The sequence below is a fragment of the Haemorhous mexicanus genome, chromosome 6, assembly GCF_027477595.1.
Source record: "Haemorhous mexicanus isolate bHaeMex1 chromosome 6, bHaeMex1.pri, whole genome shotgun sequence".
Lineage (NCBI taxonomy): Eukaryota > Metazoa > Chordata > Aves > Passeriformes > Fringillidae > Haemorhous > Haemorhous mexicanus.
Window position 1 is genome coordinate 10,902,369 of NC_082346.1, and position 14,943 is coordinate 10,917,311.

The window sequence follows — 14,943 nt, forward strand, 5'->3', positions numbered from 1 at the left end:
TTTCCAGCCTGGAGTACGGAGCAGAGCTTGTGTGGTTTAATTGTCTGATGAAAGCTTGGACTTTGTCATGCTGGAATTCCACCTAAAGTCAAACTTCAACCCAGAGCAGCTGGAAATATCCTTGCACTGCAGGCCCTCAAGAGCTGGGCTGAAACTTATTCTCAGATCACAGACTGAAGCTTGATGAACTGATAGTTTTGCTTTTTTAAAGGAAAAAACCCACTAATTATTTTTACATCCTGCTACTCAGAGCAGTTCAAATACTGTAAATTTCTAATGGACCAAGTCAGAAGGAAAACTTCCTTTCCTGTTTCATAGCATGTGATGAACCACAGAAATCCCTTATATAGATTTGCTGTGTCTGTTAATTTCAGTATTTATTCTTTGCTTGTTTCTCTCAGGTTCCCTATTTTTAAACTTTGACCAGGATTGGGAACTTTTTTTAATTGTTTGGTAGGAGTTTTTTTCCAGTGCAACAAATCCTTGTCCCTGTGATTATTGATTCAGGATTGACACAGAAGTGGATACACTTTCCTACCCAAACTATTGTATGATTCTCTTTTCCACACTTGGCAATCTGTGACCTTGTGTTTACATGTTGTAAGATTTATTGAGGAAGGAGGGTGATGGCAGGTACTGGTTACAGACTCAGTTACAGTTGCAACACTCCCCAGACTGAATGAAAATACAGAATTTCTATGTAATCGTAGCTCCTGTGTTCTCTACAAGGTCTTAGCAACACTCTTGACTTCGTGGAGGGAAGCTGGAAAACCAGGAATGAAAAAATATTGGGTTGTTTTTGTTTTTGTTTTTTTACTTATTGTGTGTGTGCAGAGTCCAAGGTGCTTCAGCCACTCAGTACTTTTCGTAAGAGATTTTATTGGAAAACTACTTCACTTTGAATTTAAACTTTCACTGTTATTTCAAGTAGGAACTGTCTTCCCTGAACTTCTGATTCCAAGATACTAGTGTAAGAAAAGAATGAAATTTTGCCCTTCAGAGCTGCAGGGATCAAGGCTGTATTTTAGAGTAACCCAGTTAATATTTTGTATTGTTTTCATCATCGTTCACATTTAAATAAGATCCTATACTTATGATGCTGGATTTTTTTTTTGGGGGGGGGGAGGGGTGTGTGTTTGTTTATGCTTTTCTGTTGGGTTATATAACTAATTTGTATGTGTTTCCTTCTTTGGGCCTCTCAGTGATATCTTCTTTGTAAAATCTCCTCCAGCTATCCAGAATTTTCCTGAGGGAGTGCAGGCAGCCTTTCATCTGAGACTGATACTGCTAAGATAGCTCAGAGATAACCCAGGGAAGACTTGGCAACTGCTGTTTGCTCTGGCATTGATCCATGTATTGCTTAGGCTTTATTCCATATTTATCCACAGCCCGTCATCTCAGTCTTGCTCAATCCTCTTGCACACCTCTCCTCATTGGAGCACTGTTGGGTCCTCAAACAATGGAAACATTCACAGCTCTCTTTTTTAATTGCACTTTGACTTGCAGGGATCCTGAATTAGGAGCCCAATGATGTCAAAGGTCCAAAAAGCAAAGTATTATCTACCCAATAAATAATTTTCAAAGGCTGCTTAAGGTAATTTTAAAAGGCTTTTTAAAGTAGTAGAAATATGTTTGTGAGTAAATGATATTGCTGTGACTCCTGCTTTATTTCTTAATTTTCCCACAGAACTTTTGGGAATTGCTTCTTTTGCTCCCATGGGCCAGGCATTGTACTTTGTGCTGTTAACCTCTATACATAATTGCACTTTTTTCAAGGCAGGAAAAATGGTTTAAGAGCAAATCTTTCCCTTATTCTGGCTGACTGTGGGGTTAAAGGTTTTTGAGTAATTCAGCCAGTCATTGCACAAGTAGTACAAAGTCCATTTGTTACATCATCAGAGACTATTTTATATCTTTTTACCTCTCAAGCTTTTTATTTGTTAACCTTGAATTATTGAAAAAAAAGTGTGGTAACTGCTAATGTTTAAATGAATTTTGTTGTTCTCATAGTCTCCTTTCCAAAAGCTGGTCTTTTATTTCAGGGTCTGAGTATTTACTCACTGTAGTACTCACCTGAGACAAAGAACAGGCTTTCTTACTAATGAATTTCTCCTCTCAAGGGTGATTCAAAGTACCCGGACCAGCCTCTTTCACTGACTCACCTTCTGCCTGGCACAGCCAAAATCTGATCTAATCTTGGTTTAGCTGCAACAGCAACTTTTGGTTTTGACCAGATGTTTGTAGGTGATTTATTTTACTTTTGGCTTACCTTTCTGTAGTATAATCTTAGTCCTGTATAGGTGGGGAGTGTATGTGGAGTGTGCATGTGTCTCAGCCCAACACAAAGTACAAAAAACCCCCTCAAACCAGATAAATTTTGAAGAGAGCAGAGACCTTAAACTGGTTTTAACCCCATGTGTTTCTTGGCCTTGTGACAATGAGGATGCTCTAGAGAACAGTAATGAAAACACATTTATGTTTTTATTCACTGCATGTGCACTTGCTTCAGTCTAAGAGTTGTTTGTAGTTTATCCTGATTTATTGTAGTTTAAGCACATTGCTGAACACCATGTTAATCCAAAATCTTTTGCAATTTCTAATTCAAGTAAGCAAATTCTGTATCAAGCATTAAACCTTCCACATGAGGAAAACAAAAAAACCCAAAACCCATGATCAGAGGCCTCTGACATGAAGTTATGTGTGTGCAACTTCACCAGTCCATGATCTGACTTGAGCCCGTGCCCAGGCTCAGAAATGCTCAGACTCAGCAAAGAGCTCCTCCCTTTCCTAATAATTCACCTTCTGCTTGCCCTGCCCACTCTTAACATATCTGTACCATAATCCCAGAAAAATCCAGAAGAAAAATTCAGGCAGTCTCATCTCTATTGGATTTTTATCCCTCAGTCCTTACTCACTTTCTTCTGCCAGAGAGTCCCTTGTAGTCCCTGCCCCTCAGCTTGCTGGGAATGCAGCCGTGGCAGGCTGTGAATGGTAGCACCAAGCCTTGTCCTTTATTTGTGCAGGTAGGCATCGTGCCAGAGCTCTCCTGAGGCCTTCAGGGAACTGGGAGAGAGAGAAAGAGAGGACTCATCATAGGGCTTCTCAGGGGAGTGTTACTGGGGCAAGGGAATCAGGTTTTGTCTGTGCTCATTTCCCACAATCCCACAATAAGCTGAGCTGGGAGAGACCCACAAAAATTGTGCCCTCCACAGCACCATCCCCAAGAGTCACCATGTGCCCAAGAGGGTAAAAGCAGAGCAAAACAACTCTTGCTCTTAGGATTCCAGTCTCTCCTGCATCCGCCTGCAGTTTGGGGTTTGTTTTTACTCACTGCACGATGTCTGCAAAGGCCGTGAGCAGAGGCTTGCACTGGTACTCAAGGCCATGCTTGGCACACAGGGACTTCACCAGAGGGGCCACCTTGCAGTAGTTGTGCCGTGGCATGGAGGGGAACAGGCTGTGAACAGGAGACAGGCAAGCTTCACAGGAAATCCTAGTCATCAGTGCTTCCCAGGAGTCACCCAGCTCACAATGAGCAGGGTCTGTAGCTGCTCCCAGCTCTTCTTTCCCCCTGCTGTGCTTTTAGCACAAGGAACTCCTAGAAATTTCCTGCTTTCCCCTCTGTTCTTTTCCACAGTTTGTCTCCAAATTAAATTATATTTATGGAAGAAACTACTTTCCCCTCTCTCCCTTTTTCCAGAAGTAGCCCTTTCCATAGCACAGAGGAGATGAGCCCATCCTTCATCCTTGCATGTCTCACTCTATAGAGTAACAGCATAAAAAACCAGCAGAGGTGGCTTTAAGCTCCTGTGGCAGACTTAAACAGGTGCTTTAACCAGGACATTTCCACTGATCCTTAAAACTTACAACTTGGGATTGACTCTAGTGCTGTTCTTGCATTGATCCTGCCCCTGTGCCATTTTCTCTTGTCATCCTGTGGATCTGGTGAAAGTTTTGAATTACATAATTCTCTTTTAAGAGTTTCAAGTTTTAAACACAAATTCATTGCTGCCCCACAACTATTTGTAGAATTAAGAGCAAAAATGAATAAGGAAGGGAAAAAATAAAAGAGAGTAGGGAGAAAGAAATTTCCCTCTTGGGGTGAGTACTCACTGATGCTCAATCTGGAAGTTGAGGTGCCCGGTGAACCAGTCATTGAACAGCGACTGCTCCACGTTGCAGGTTGCCAGGAGCTAGAGGAGGGAAGAGGAAAGCAAAGTCAGAGATAAGTCAAGAGTATGTTTAGGAACCAGAGCTCGACCTGGATTTCATTTTGGATTGCCCATGAGTGTGTCATTGCTGAACTTCTTTACCTTTTCCATGGCTGAATCTATCAGCCTATTAACCTTCACTTCTCAGCCACCAACAGATTTCACCCTTAATGCAACAAGAAACTTGCTTATGGTTAAAATTTGTACCTGTATAGCCACAATCCTGAAGAAGGGAAAAATCTTTTACCTGAGTAGACACCCAGTCCAAATTCTTGTCGTAGTCGATATCCATTGGGATATGGTTCATCTGTGAGACCCAGACAAACCAGCTGCTCTCCAGCATCCTGTGCAATGAGATGAGAGAATTCAGTGCTGAGTGAGGATGTCAGCGAGTAGCCATTGAAATAATGGCAAAGCCAGACTTAAAGATGTGGCTGAACGTTAGCCTTGCTAAGCCAGCACCTGGAAGGACTTCCAAACTCTGGAAGTTTAATATTTCCTTATGCAACTCATTTATGATTATTTCATGTGGTTTTTTTTAACACTGACTGGTGTTCAGCTTGTTTTATCTTTAGCCAAGGCCCAAACTGATTAGAATCAGTGAAATGATCCAAGGGGAGAGCATGCTGTCCATTCAAGTCAGTGCTGCTGGATAATACCTGGGCATTTGCAAGCCTAGGCTAAGCTGTTTTGGTTAAATGTGCTCTTTAAGCAGCAGCAGACCCAACACCCAAAGCACTGAATGTTACATGAGGTAAATATTTCTCAATTTGGTCAGTGCTCAGTGAAATCTCTTTATTGCCCCAGCTAATGGGGCAACACAAAACTTGCACTGGAAATTGAACAAAAGAATTTATGAATTAAAAAGTAAGCAAAAAAAATAGGTGGTGAAGGAGAAAGGCAGGCAGGTACAGATGGAAAGAATGCATAGGGAAAAGGCTGAAGAACCTTCTAAAGACACATCACCTGAATATAAAATAATATGCCAGGAGACTCTTTGTTTCTAATAAAGATCCATAAGTATAAAAGAATCTGATGTAGAAGGTCAGCATCCAGGCCAAGTCCTACCAAAACCAGAGACAAGAAGAAAAGCAGATCTTCATAAATTACATTTGCTTATTTCTTTTTTTAAGCTTCATTTTATAGGTATAAGAGATCAATTTACTTTCAGCTTTGACAGTTTTTTTCTGAATGGAATAATCTAGAGCAATCCAACACAAGCTGATGATACTTTCTCACAGCTTGCTGTAAGAGGTGAATATGAGCATTCTTGCCGAGCAAGGAGCTGGCTCCATGCTCAGAAGGAAGGCTGAAGGTCCCCATCTGACCCCTTTTGGTCACACAAGTAGCAGTACTCACCGCCCAGTACTTCTTTGTGTAGGCAATGTAAAATGTGTGGCAGTGGAAGTAGGTGGGGAACAGGAGCGGAGGAAGAGCTGGAAAGAAAAATTCATCACTGGTGACATCATGGACTGAGTGACAACATCAGCCTGGAAGGGAAGGGTCCTGAATTCCTGCTCAATCTGGAGAACATTCCATGTTAGGATGTTGGTTTAGTGCCTTGAAAATTTTTAGGTCTGACAATTAATCTGAGAGTTCTTACAGATCTCAGATTTCATCTTGGGCTCTTGACTGAGGAACAGCCACAAATGATTATTTTGAGAAGTGGCTTCCACAGCCCAAAGCTTATCTGTCTCCTTATTCCTTGGTGCAAAGCAGGGAAACAACAGAAATGAATATGAAATCCCTTTTCTATCAGGGATTTGGGGTTGAAGAACTCAAACTCAGCCTTCCAAAAGGACATCTCACTTGCACTTAAAACCCCAAGAAACCAAAGCAAACCAAACAAAAAAAGCCCTGGAACACACAGACTTTGATACTACTGAAAGATGTGGTATGATATCATAACCCAGAGCCTATGTGGAGGATGTGGGAGATCTGGGATAAGATGGGGCAGGTTTCCAACTTTTTCAAAAATCGGGTTGTTATTATTTTGATTTTTTTATTGTGTTCTTTGACTCAGGCACCTTTGTTTTTCTCAAGTTCTCCAGGTCAAAAGTAGAATCTCCAAGCCTTTTTAATACCTCATAAGGAATTGCAGGAGGATAGAGATACTCACTGATAAAGAAGTATTTGTGTTGGTGGTTGTAGGGCATGTATTTTTTCTTTTTGATCCCAAGCTGTAAAAAAAAACCCCAAAAAAACAAACAAACAAACAAAAAAAAACCCAGAAAAAAAATATTAGTGGAGACCAAGCAATTTGCACAGGTCACTTGCTCTTTTCCATTGATTTTCCAGAGGGACTATTCTTGCATACTTCCCACAACCCTCATTCTTTGTTTCATGATTCATTTTGTGAAGAATTAGATATATCAAGGCTAAGTTATGTTAGTGGTCAGAAATATGTATTTTCTCTCAATTTCCCCCCTTATTTCTTCTCTGAATCTCTAAATGGCAGCTCCACAATGGCATGGAGAAAAATATTCTGTAGTGCTGTAGCTGCTGTGATGGTGTCGAGAACTGATGGGATCTACAGCAAAAGGGGTTCAGCACTCTTAGGTTGTCACTCCTGGCAGTATCCAAGCAGGACAAACTGGGAATATCCTACACAGTCTGACAAATTCTGCCCGATTGGAGCTCCAGGAACAGCCCTGGGTTTTTCAGTCCTGCTGTTCCTATCACAGCAAACTCTCTTGGAAGACATGGACACATCAAAGCCACCCTCTGACTGAGCCTCATACATTAATATTAAAATATTAATTCCAGGCTGACTGCTGCCATGCCTTACATTGATTGATGTTTACAAGTTATCTAATGATCATTAATTACTGAGTTGTTGTTCTAGGTCATTAGGTTTCTCCAACCATGAATGTGCTGGTGGATTTTCCACCCTATATACAATGCCCTTACATCATGTCTAATTTATTTACATCAACATATCAGCTGTTAGAGAGATTCTTAAAGGGACTTAGTGTGAACTGTGGAGAAATAAACCTCTTTACAGAAATTGCCATCACACCTTAGTTTTAGACTTCCCACACCCACTCACTGACCTCCACAGAGAATTTCTTCCCCAGAGTGAAGAGGAAAGGGTGCATATCAATGTCAGGGTCCTTGTGGAAGCAGTTGGGTTTGGCATGGTGCTGGGAGTGCAGGAGAGTCCACCACTTGGCAGAGGCACCCTGTTCAAGGGAAGAAGAAAGCATGAAAGGCACTTTCAGAGTCAGAATTCACTTTACTTCCTGACCCTAATCCTTCCCCCAGTGCTGCACATGCTCCACAGAGTCTTCAGAACACACGTTTTTACACGAAAACCCTCAGAAGTTTTCCAGGGACTCACAATCAAATGGCACATCACAAACTTGTGTAGCAAGTGGTTCCACTTGGTTTTCCTGAATACTGAGAGGTGTCCTAAATCATGCTGTAACCAGGAAGCCTGGACCTGGAGGAAGAGAAAGAAAATTTTAGGAGGGGAGAAAAAGAGGAATTGAGATGGGGATGGTGCCACACTCATCCTTTGCCTTGAAATATCAGACACTGCTCCCAAGTCACCAGCAAAAACGGACTGTGGAATCCTGACAGTGCCAAGGTTTCCCCAGAATATATCTTGCTGAAAGAATCCCAAACTAAATTTAGTGTGAGCTCCCCAGATGCAGAATTTCTTCTTGGTATCCAGATAGTGGCTGTGCTTTTATGACAAAGTGAGGAAGCAAAGGACAAGAAACTGCTCACGTGTGTGTGCGTCAGTAGATGCAAGTCCACACTGTGGAATTCATTGCTCACCTGGGAAATGGTCAGGAGCAGCAGGGAGAAAACGAAGGGCAGTAAGGATGTCCCAAAGTAGAAGAGGATGAGCCAGGCAGCTGTATCCAGGAGCAGGATGTGAGCCAGGAGCAGGAAGAAGAAGAGCTGGTTTGGCTCCAGGAGTCCCATTCTCTCGACTCTAGCACGTAATTCCCGGAAGTCTTTCACCAACATTTCCTGGGGGAAGCATCAGGGTTACAATTCTCTGGTTTTAGAGAGCACTACTGCAGCCTCATAACCCAAAACCTGCTCTAATGGGGGGCGAGAAAGAACAAAGGATCTGGCTAAAAGGGCAGGAGCTGGGTTTAATAAACATTATCATATCATTGCTCTGCTACAGCTTTTTGTTGAGGAGCCAGGAGCAGCCATCACAATGTCTGCGTCCAAATCCCTAAAACAAATCCTCCTCGGCGCTTCTTCCATCAAATCCTTGGCAGGCAGCAGAGGGCTCATCTGGAAGTTGTGTTTAGTGGAAGCTGTACTTTGTGTGCATGAACTTCCCACGCCACCTTGTGGTAGGTTTTTGCATGAAATCACTCCTTATATTTGTCTTCACTTTTCCCTTCCCAGAAATAACAGGGGAGGGTTAAATGCACCTACAGCTGAAGGAGAATAGTATTCTCCAAGACTATTCCTTTTCCTTTTGGTTAGCTCTTCCTCAAAGCAAGGGAGATAAGAGGTGATAACTGTGCTATTTAGGTAGAGTGGCTGTGATAAGAAAAATTCATCTTCAGGAATTTCATATTTACACATTGTTTTTAAGTAGTAGCCCAAAAAATGTGAGGAACCTGGTTCCCATTGCTCCAGGAACTATGCTGATAGAAAAGAACAAGGCATAATCTCAGAATATTTCCCTTTTGTCTCCTTTGATCTGTTTTGTAAGGGCAGACTTACATTTTTAGTGGGCTCAATGCTGGGTTGGTCTGGTGCCAGCTCCCCAATCTGCAGTGGCTTCAAGTACTTGCTCACCAGCACCTGATCAACGTGGAATGCCACAAAGGCATCCTGAAAAAGCACAGGAACAAAGGAAAAGAAATCCAGACTTTGTTTAAAAAAAAAAAAAAAAAAAATTGCCTTTTGAATCACTCCATTCCTGGAAGTGTCCAAGGCCAGGTTGAAGCGACCTCTTCTGGTAAATGGCATCCTTCCTTTTTTATCCTTTGTGAGAGAACACCACAACAAAAAGCAGCACCAAGAAGACTCCACAGTTTCAGTGTGCAGTGTCACCCCTTTTAAAATGTTGGAATTAATTATACTAATTTTTTAATTCCTCAGGTTTCTTGGCTTACTGGGAGCCTTTTAGGCTTCTCATCCTCTCCTTAGCTTCCACCTTTCATGGGTTTCTGCTTTTGGTTAAAATCTTCCAGTTCAATTCAGATAATTTCTTAATTTTTCATAATATATATCCAAAAATTAAGCAATGGACCTAATGCAAGATGGATAGACACAAAAGTGGCTCAGATCCTGGAGGGCTTAATGATTTGGACATGGAACCAACTACCTACCAACCTGGCTCAGATCCCAGAAACAAAATAACTTGTTCATCTATTGTCTGGCATTTTCATGCTAAAATGAAAGAAATCTGGCAGTAGTAACCCGAGAAATGAGTGCTGAAATTACAGAATGCAAAGTTCAACTAATACACAATTTGAAATTTAAACTTGATGGACTGAAAATTATTTTGATTTCCATGAGCCTTGAATATCCCTAATATATGGAAAAAATACTGCAGCTCACAGCAACAACACAAGCAAGACCAGGAGATAAGAGGAATCCTCAAGACTTAAGAATCACAGAATGGTTTGGGTTGGAAGGGACCTTTAAAGCTCCTCTAGTCCAGCCCCCCTGCAATGAGCAGGGACATCTTCAACTACATCAGATTGCTCCATCCAACCTGACCTTGAGTGTGTCCAGGGGTGGGGCATCTCTGGGTGACCTGTGTCAGTATTTCACCACACTCATCATCAAAACCTTCTTCCTTATATCCATTCTAAATTGACACTTTTTAAGTTTAAAGCTATTCTCCTTTGTCCTGTCCCTTGTCCAAAGTCCCTCCGGTTCTCTCGGAGCCCTTTAGGTACTGGAAGGGGCTCTGAGCTCTTCTTAGCGCCTTCTCTTCCCCAGGCTGAACAGTCCCAGCTAGCAGAGGTACTCCAGTCCTCTGAGCATCTCCATGTGCTCCTCTGATCTCGCTCCAGCTGTTGCTGATTTAGCTGGAGCAACACTTCCGATCCCGTTCCCGTGGGCTGCATCTCCTCATTTGCCCTTTCCCATGGCATGGGGATGGCGAGGCTCGCATGGAGCGGTCACAATTCGCTCCCCCGACTCTGTCCCATACCGTGATTCCCACTGAGGTCGTTCCCAAGCCCTCTCCGCACGACTTTTCCCGGGCGCCCTCCTCCGGCACATCCCGGCTCCCGCATCCCCGCTCCGCTCACCGTGGCGTCCTGCCCGGCGTGGCTGACGAGGAGCCGGGCCCCTCCCGGGTGTCTCCGGTAGAAGTGGCTGATGTCGTACACCTTCCTGTGGATCACCAGCCAGCGCTCCTGCGGCGCCGGCCCCCGCCCGTTCCGCTGCCCGATCTCCTCCCAGGTGAAGCGCCGCATCCCCGCTGCGGGAGCTCTGTCCCTGTCCCCATCCCTGTCCCCATCCCGCACCTGCCCGCCGCCCCCCGGCGGTGCCATCCTGCCTCCTGCCCTCCTCCCTCCCGTAGCTGCAGCCCCGCATCCCGCTCCGCCGTGGCATTTAAGGGAGGGAGACGCCCCGGCGCCGCTCCCCGCCTCCTCCAGCCGCTCCAGCTCCTCGGGGTTGGGTTTGCCCCCCAAAATTGCCCCTTTCCCACTCTGGTTCTGCATCCCCAGTGCCAAAAGCCCCGTGGTACCCTCAGGTGGGGGGTACCTGACTGCTTAGCAGAGGTCCTCAGCAAGTTCATTCCATTCCCAGGACGGGCTCAGACAGGGAAATCTTCCCTTCAAATACTCCTCCAATTAACCAGAATAAATATCGCTCTGTAGTTTCATTTTTGATGTTACAGTCCACAAACCCCTTGGATGAAAGAAGAATTAAGCATATTCTTATGTCTTACTAAAAAACCCAACAACCAAACCACACCAATCTCCAGAAGACTCAGTAAAACAGTTAGAACCTGATGAAACTCTGTATTTCAGTGCAGCTTTCCAACACACAGCAAGCAGGGAGCTCCCACAGACCCCCATGTCAGGAATAATCCTCGAAGCTCTGCCCTGGGTGCTTCTGTTCCCTGGGATAAACCTGGGATGGCACACATGGAATGTTGTACCAGGTTCTGATAGCAGGTTGTGAAACTGCTGTTTCTTCCCCTCCCACTGCCCCCTTCATGTTTGTAAAATTATTAATTAGACTTGGGGACTCCAGGAAATGAGCATTAATTGCAGAACAACACTTGGTGCCACTTTTCCTTTCCCTCTAAACAGTCACAGCATCCACACAATTTTCTCTTGTCAAAACAGACCCAGTCTTGAAAATTTAAATCTGCGATTGACTGAATGATTTCTTTATCCTGTAGAAAACCCCCTGTTAAAACCCACAACAGCAACAACCCAGATGGAGGAGCCCACAATGAGGACAGGCTTTTCAAAGTGCATGAATTCATTTATCTGAGATACCATCTTTTGATGATTAATTAATCTGAACTGATTTCTTTACATTTATAACATTTCTCATGCATCTACTTGCCCTTTTTATTTCTTTCTCAGTGCTTGTTTGCTCTTAAGTCTACTTGTGCTGGTAAAGCTCACACTTGATAATGATTCTGCAGTCTGGATTTCCAAAAGAGATGTTGATGCAAAAGAAGAAATCTCTTCTAGTTATCTCAATCAAACTGTTTACACAATATTTCCGGCTCTTCTCCTTTACAGGAAGGTGTGAAATTCTAAAGCTGATTTCTCAGCCCAGCTCCCAGAGACAGCCAGCACCATCAGGTGCCTTAAAAAGAAGTTTAACAGTTGTTATCATCAACCTATTTCTTTTCTTGTCACAGTAGGCACCATTTCCTCCTGATTCCTGGGCTTTGCCATCCCTTTAGGCTCACATTTGGTGCTTTTAGCAGAAAGTGTTTTTATAACATTTGAGGTAAACCACTTCCAGCACACCAGCACACACCTTCAGGAGTACAGCACAACTCCTTCCTCTTAGCTTCTCCTCTTACACTGAATACTCAATATTGAATATTCAGCAGAAAAGGAGGAAGAATCCACTCCCTTCTTGTCCCATGATCATACCTCCTTAGCTACTTTATGGAATTATTAAGGTGGAAAAAGACCTCCAAGATCATTGAGTCCAACCTTCACGATCATCAGCCCAACCTTTCTCTGATCCTAAAATCCTGCACAAGGTTAAATAGGCTAAATGGGTCAGTAAAACAAGCAGGCAAAAAGCTTCCTCCCCAAAGACTTTTTAGTGTATGGAGCACACAAAATAACCCCAAACACCACAACTTCTATGCACAATTCCAGTACCTAAAGGAGCTCCAAGAAAGCTGGAGATAGACTTTGGACAAGGGCCTGGAGTGACAGGACAAGGGGGAATGGCTTCAAACTGACAGAGGGCAAGGTTAGATGGGGAAGATATTGGGAAGAAATTCTTCCCTGTGAGGGTGGGGAGGCTCTGGCACAGGTTGCCCAGAAAAGCTGTGGCTGCCCCTGGATCCCTGGAAGTGTTACAGGCCAGGTTGGACAAGGCTTGAACCTGGGCATGTCAGGAAACATGCACGAGCTTAGCTGGTTTAGATTTTTTTAAACTGCCCTCAAGCACCCAAAAACCTAGCAAGGTTTTAAGACCTTACATGGATTTGTGTCAAGCCCTTGGATAACTGAAGCTTTCATTACCTCAGGATGAGCCAGGTAACCTGCTGAGAGAAGGAGCTGCCTGTCCCATGCAAGATACTCATGACATTATCACTGTGTCAGACACTGCTCTGATAGGAATGCTGATAACATTACAGCACACAGCAGGTCTTTCCAAGGGGGTCAATCCATTTGGGAACAAACCCTTCATTAATCTGCACCACAGACCATACATTACCAAGGTTCCAGCTCCTCAGTTTTCTACCCACATTAAGCAGCACTGATTGGTTTTGCAACCTGTCTTTTCACAACTAAGATGTCAACTGCTAAAAAGATAAACATCAAATTATTACTTGGTACCTATCTGATAACCATTGTTCCTTCACACATCCCACATCTTTATGCTCCTGTAATCCAGTCTTGCTTTCCTTGCACTGTACCAAAGCTGCATCATGGTCCTTTCTGGAACTTTTGTCTTAATACATATGTCATCAAGCCTGGAAAAAAAAAAAAAAAGAAAAAAACTGGGGCAAAGCTAAATGGACTTTTTGTGCAGATTAAAATCTGATTTTTTCCAAACTGAACTGTTGCACTTCCTAAGTGATGAATATATTTGCTGACTGCCAAAGTTAGCACTCCATTAGTTCCCTTTCTGCGTGTCGTGAACGTGGCAGATTCTGGAGAGAAACATTGATTAGAAGATTGACACCAAAGGCATGAGGAGGTCAAGCACCTTCATAAATGAACAAGCAGGAATCTCCTCTCTCTTAGAGACAGGAGAAAATAGAACAGAATGGAATTTAACAGAATATTTCAGTTGAGTTCGTTGCAAGGGACTATCATTTAATCACTTACATCATTTAAATCACTACAAATATCATGCCTGACCACTTCATGGCTGACCAAAAGTTAAAGCTTCTACCATTGCTCAAATGCTTCTTAAACACTGCCAGGCTTGGAGCATCACCCACCTCTTGAGGAAAAAGGGAAAAAAATAAAAGCAGCAGTAATTGAGCTGAATAACTCAGAGCAAAACATAAATAAAAATATAAATAAATAAAATACATTATTAAATATTAATAAATAAACCACTTAGTCATAGAAATGTAATTTATAGAAGAATGCAAGTTGTATCCATAAGGTATTATTTGCAGCCTGTAACCCCAGTTCCTTCTTTTTCTTATTTTCTTATTCTTTCATGTGGTGCAACTCCTTAGAGGAACGTTCTCTATTCATTGCTCATTATTCCTAGCAGGATCTGAGCAAGTCCTTGGTGTTTACTCCAAATTGAAAGGGACACCATGGCAGGGGCTTTTGAGGGTCCTGATGTTCTGCTCCTGAGGACTGGTAGAGCTGATTATGCTGTTTTGGTGATAATTTAGCCACAAAGGGGCAGGGCGGGGCTTTCCTCCTGCGCGAACAGGAGCGAGGTGAGGCAGTTCATGCAGGCAGGGTTGCAGGTTCCCGCCTGCTAGTGGGGCTTTTAGTTTGTTGTTTGTTGTGTTTCTGTTGGTTGGTTGGTTGGTTGGTTGGTTTGGGGGTTTTTTGTTAGTAATGGTTTTTACACGATCAAAAGCCACAGTTAGTACAAGTGTATGTAGCCAAATAGAACCCTCCAAATAGGATGAGTCTGTCCAGACCCTTCCTGTGCAGAGTGTTGGAGCTATCAGCGGTTCCAGGGGGCATTGCTGAGGAAGCCTGCCTGTGGTGTGAACAGGTGAATGATCTCCTTTCACTGGTGGCCAAGCTCAGGGAGGAAGTTGAAAGACTAAGGAATATCAGGGAAAGTGAAAGGGAAATAGATTGGTGGAGTTCAGCCCTTCCATCCTTGAGGGAGGTCCACCATGAGTCAGAGGACTCCCATGCCTTCCACTGTGAGGCTATAGAAGGACACCTGGTGGATGAAGGGGAGTGGAGATGGGTCCCTGCTTGGGGAGGTAAAACTTCCTCCTGACCCCCATCCCCTAGCCAGGTGCCACTTCAGAATAGGTATGAGCCCCTGGATCTGGAGAATCAGACAGATGATTTAGAAGAAAATTATCTGCCCAGTGAGCCTCCCAATTACACTTCATCTGTTAGACAGATCATTGCCTCTGACATTAGAA

General features: G+C 43.4%; 1 protein-coding gene across 1 annotated transcript; it reads right to left on the reverse strand.

Annotated features, from left to right (window-relative positions):
* Positions 1-2,462: 2,462 nt before the first annotated feature.
* On the reverse strand, positions 2,463-10,746 carry LOC132328540 (acyl-CoA (8-3)-desaturase-like). The gene is made up of 12 exons (XM_059848460.1): positions 10,454-10,746; positions 8,910-9,020; positions 7,995-8,192; positions 7,552-7,653; positions 7,265-7,393; positions 6,331-6,391; positions 5,571-5,647; positions 5,178-5,275; positions 4,459-4,555; positions 4,114-4,193; positions 3,332-3,457; positions 2,463-3,063 (listed from the first exon to the last, which is right to left on the reverse strand). Exons 1-12 carry the CDS (start codon positions 10,697-10,699, stop codon positions 3,012-3,014), a joined length of 1,377 nt encoding a protein of 458 aa, XP_059704443.1. The 5' UTR covers positions 10,700-10,746; the 3' UTR covers positions 2,463-3,011.
* Between the last annotated feature and the right edge of the window lie 4,197 nt (positions 10,747-14,943).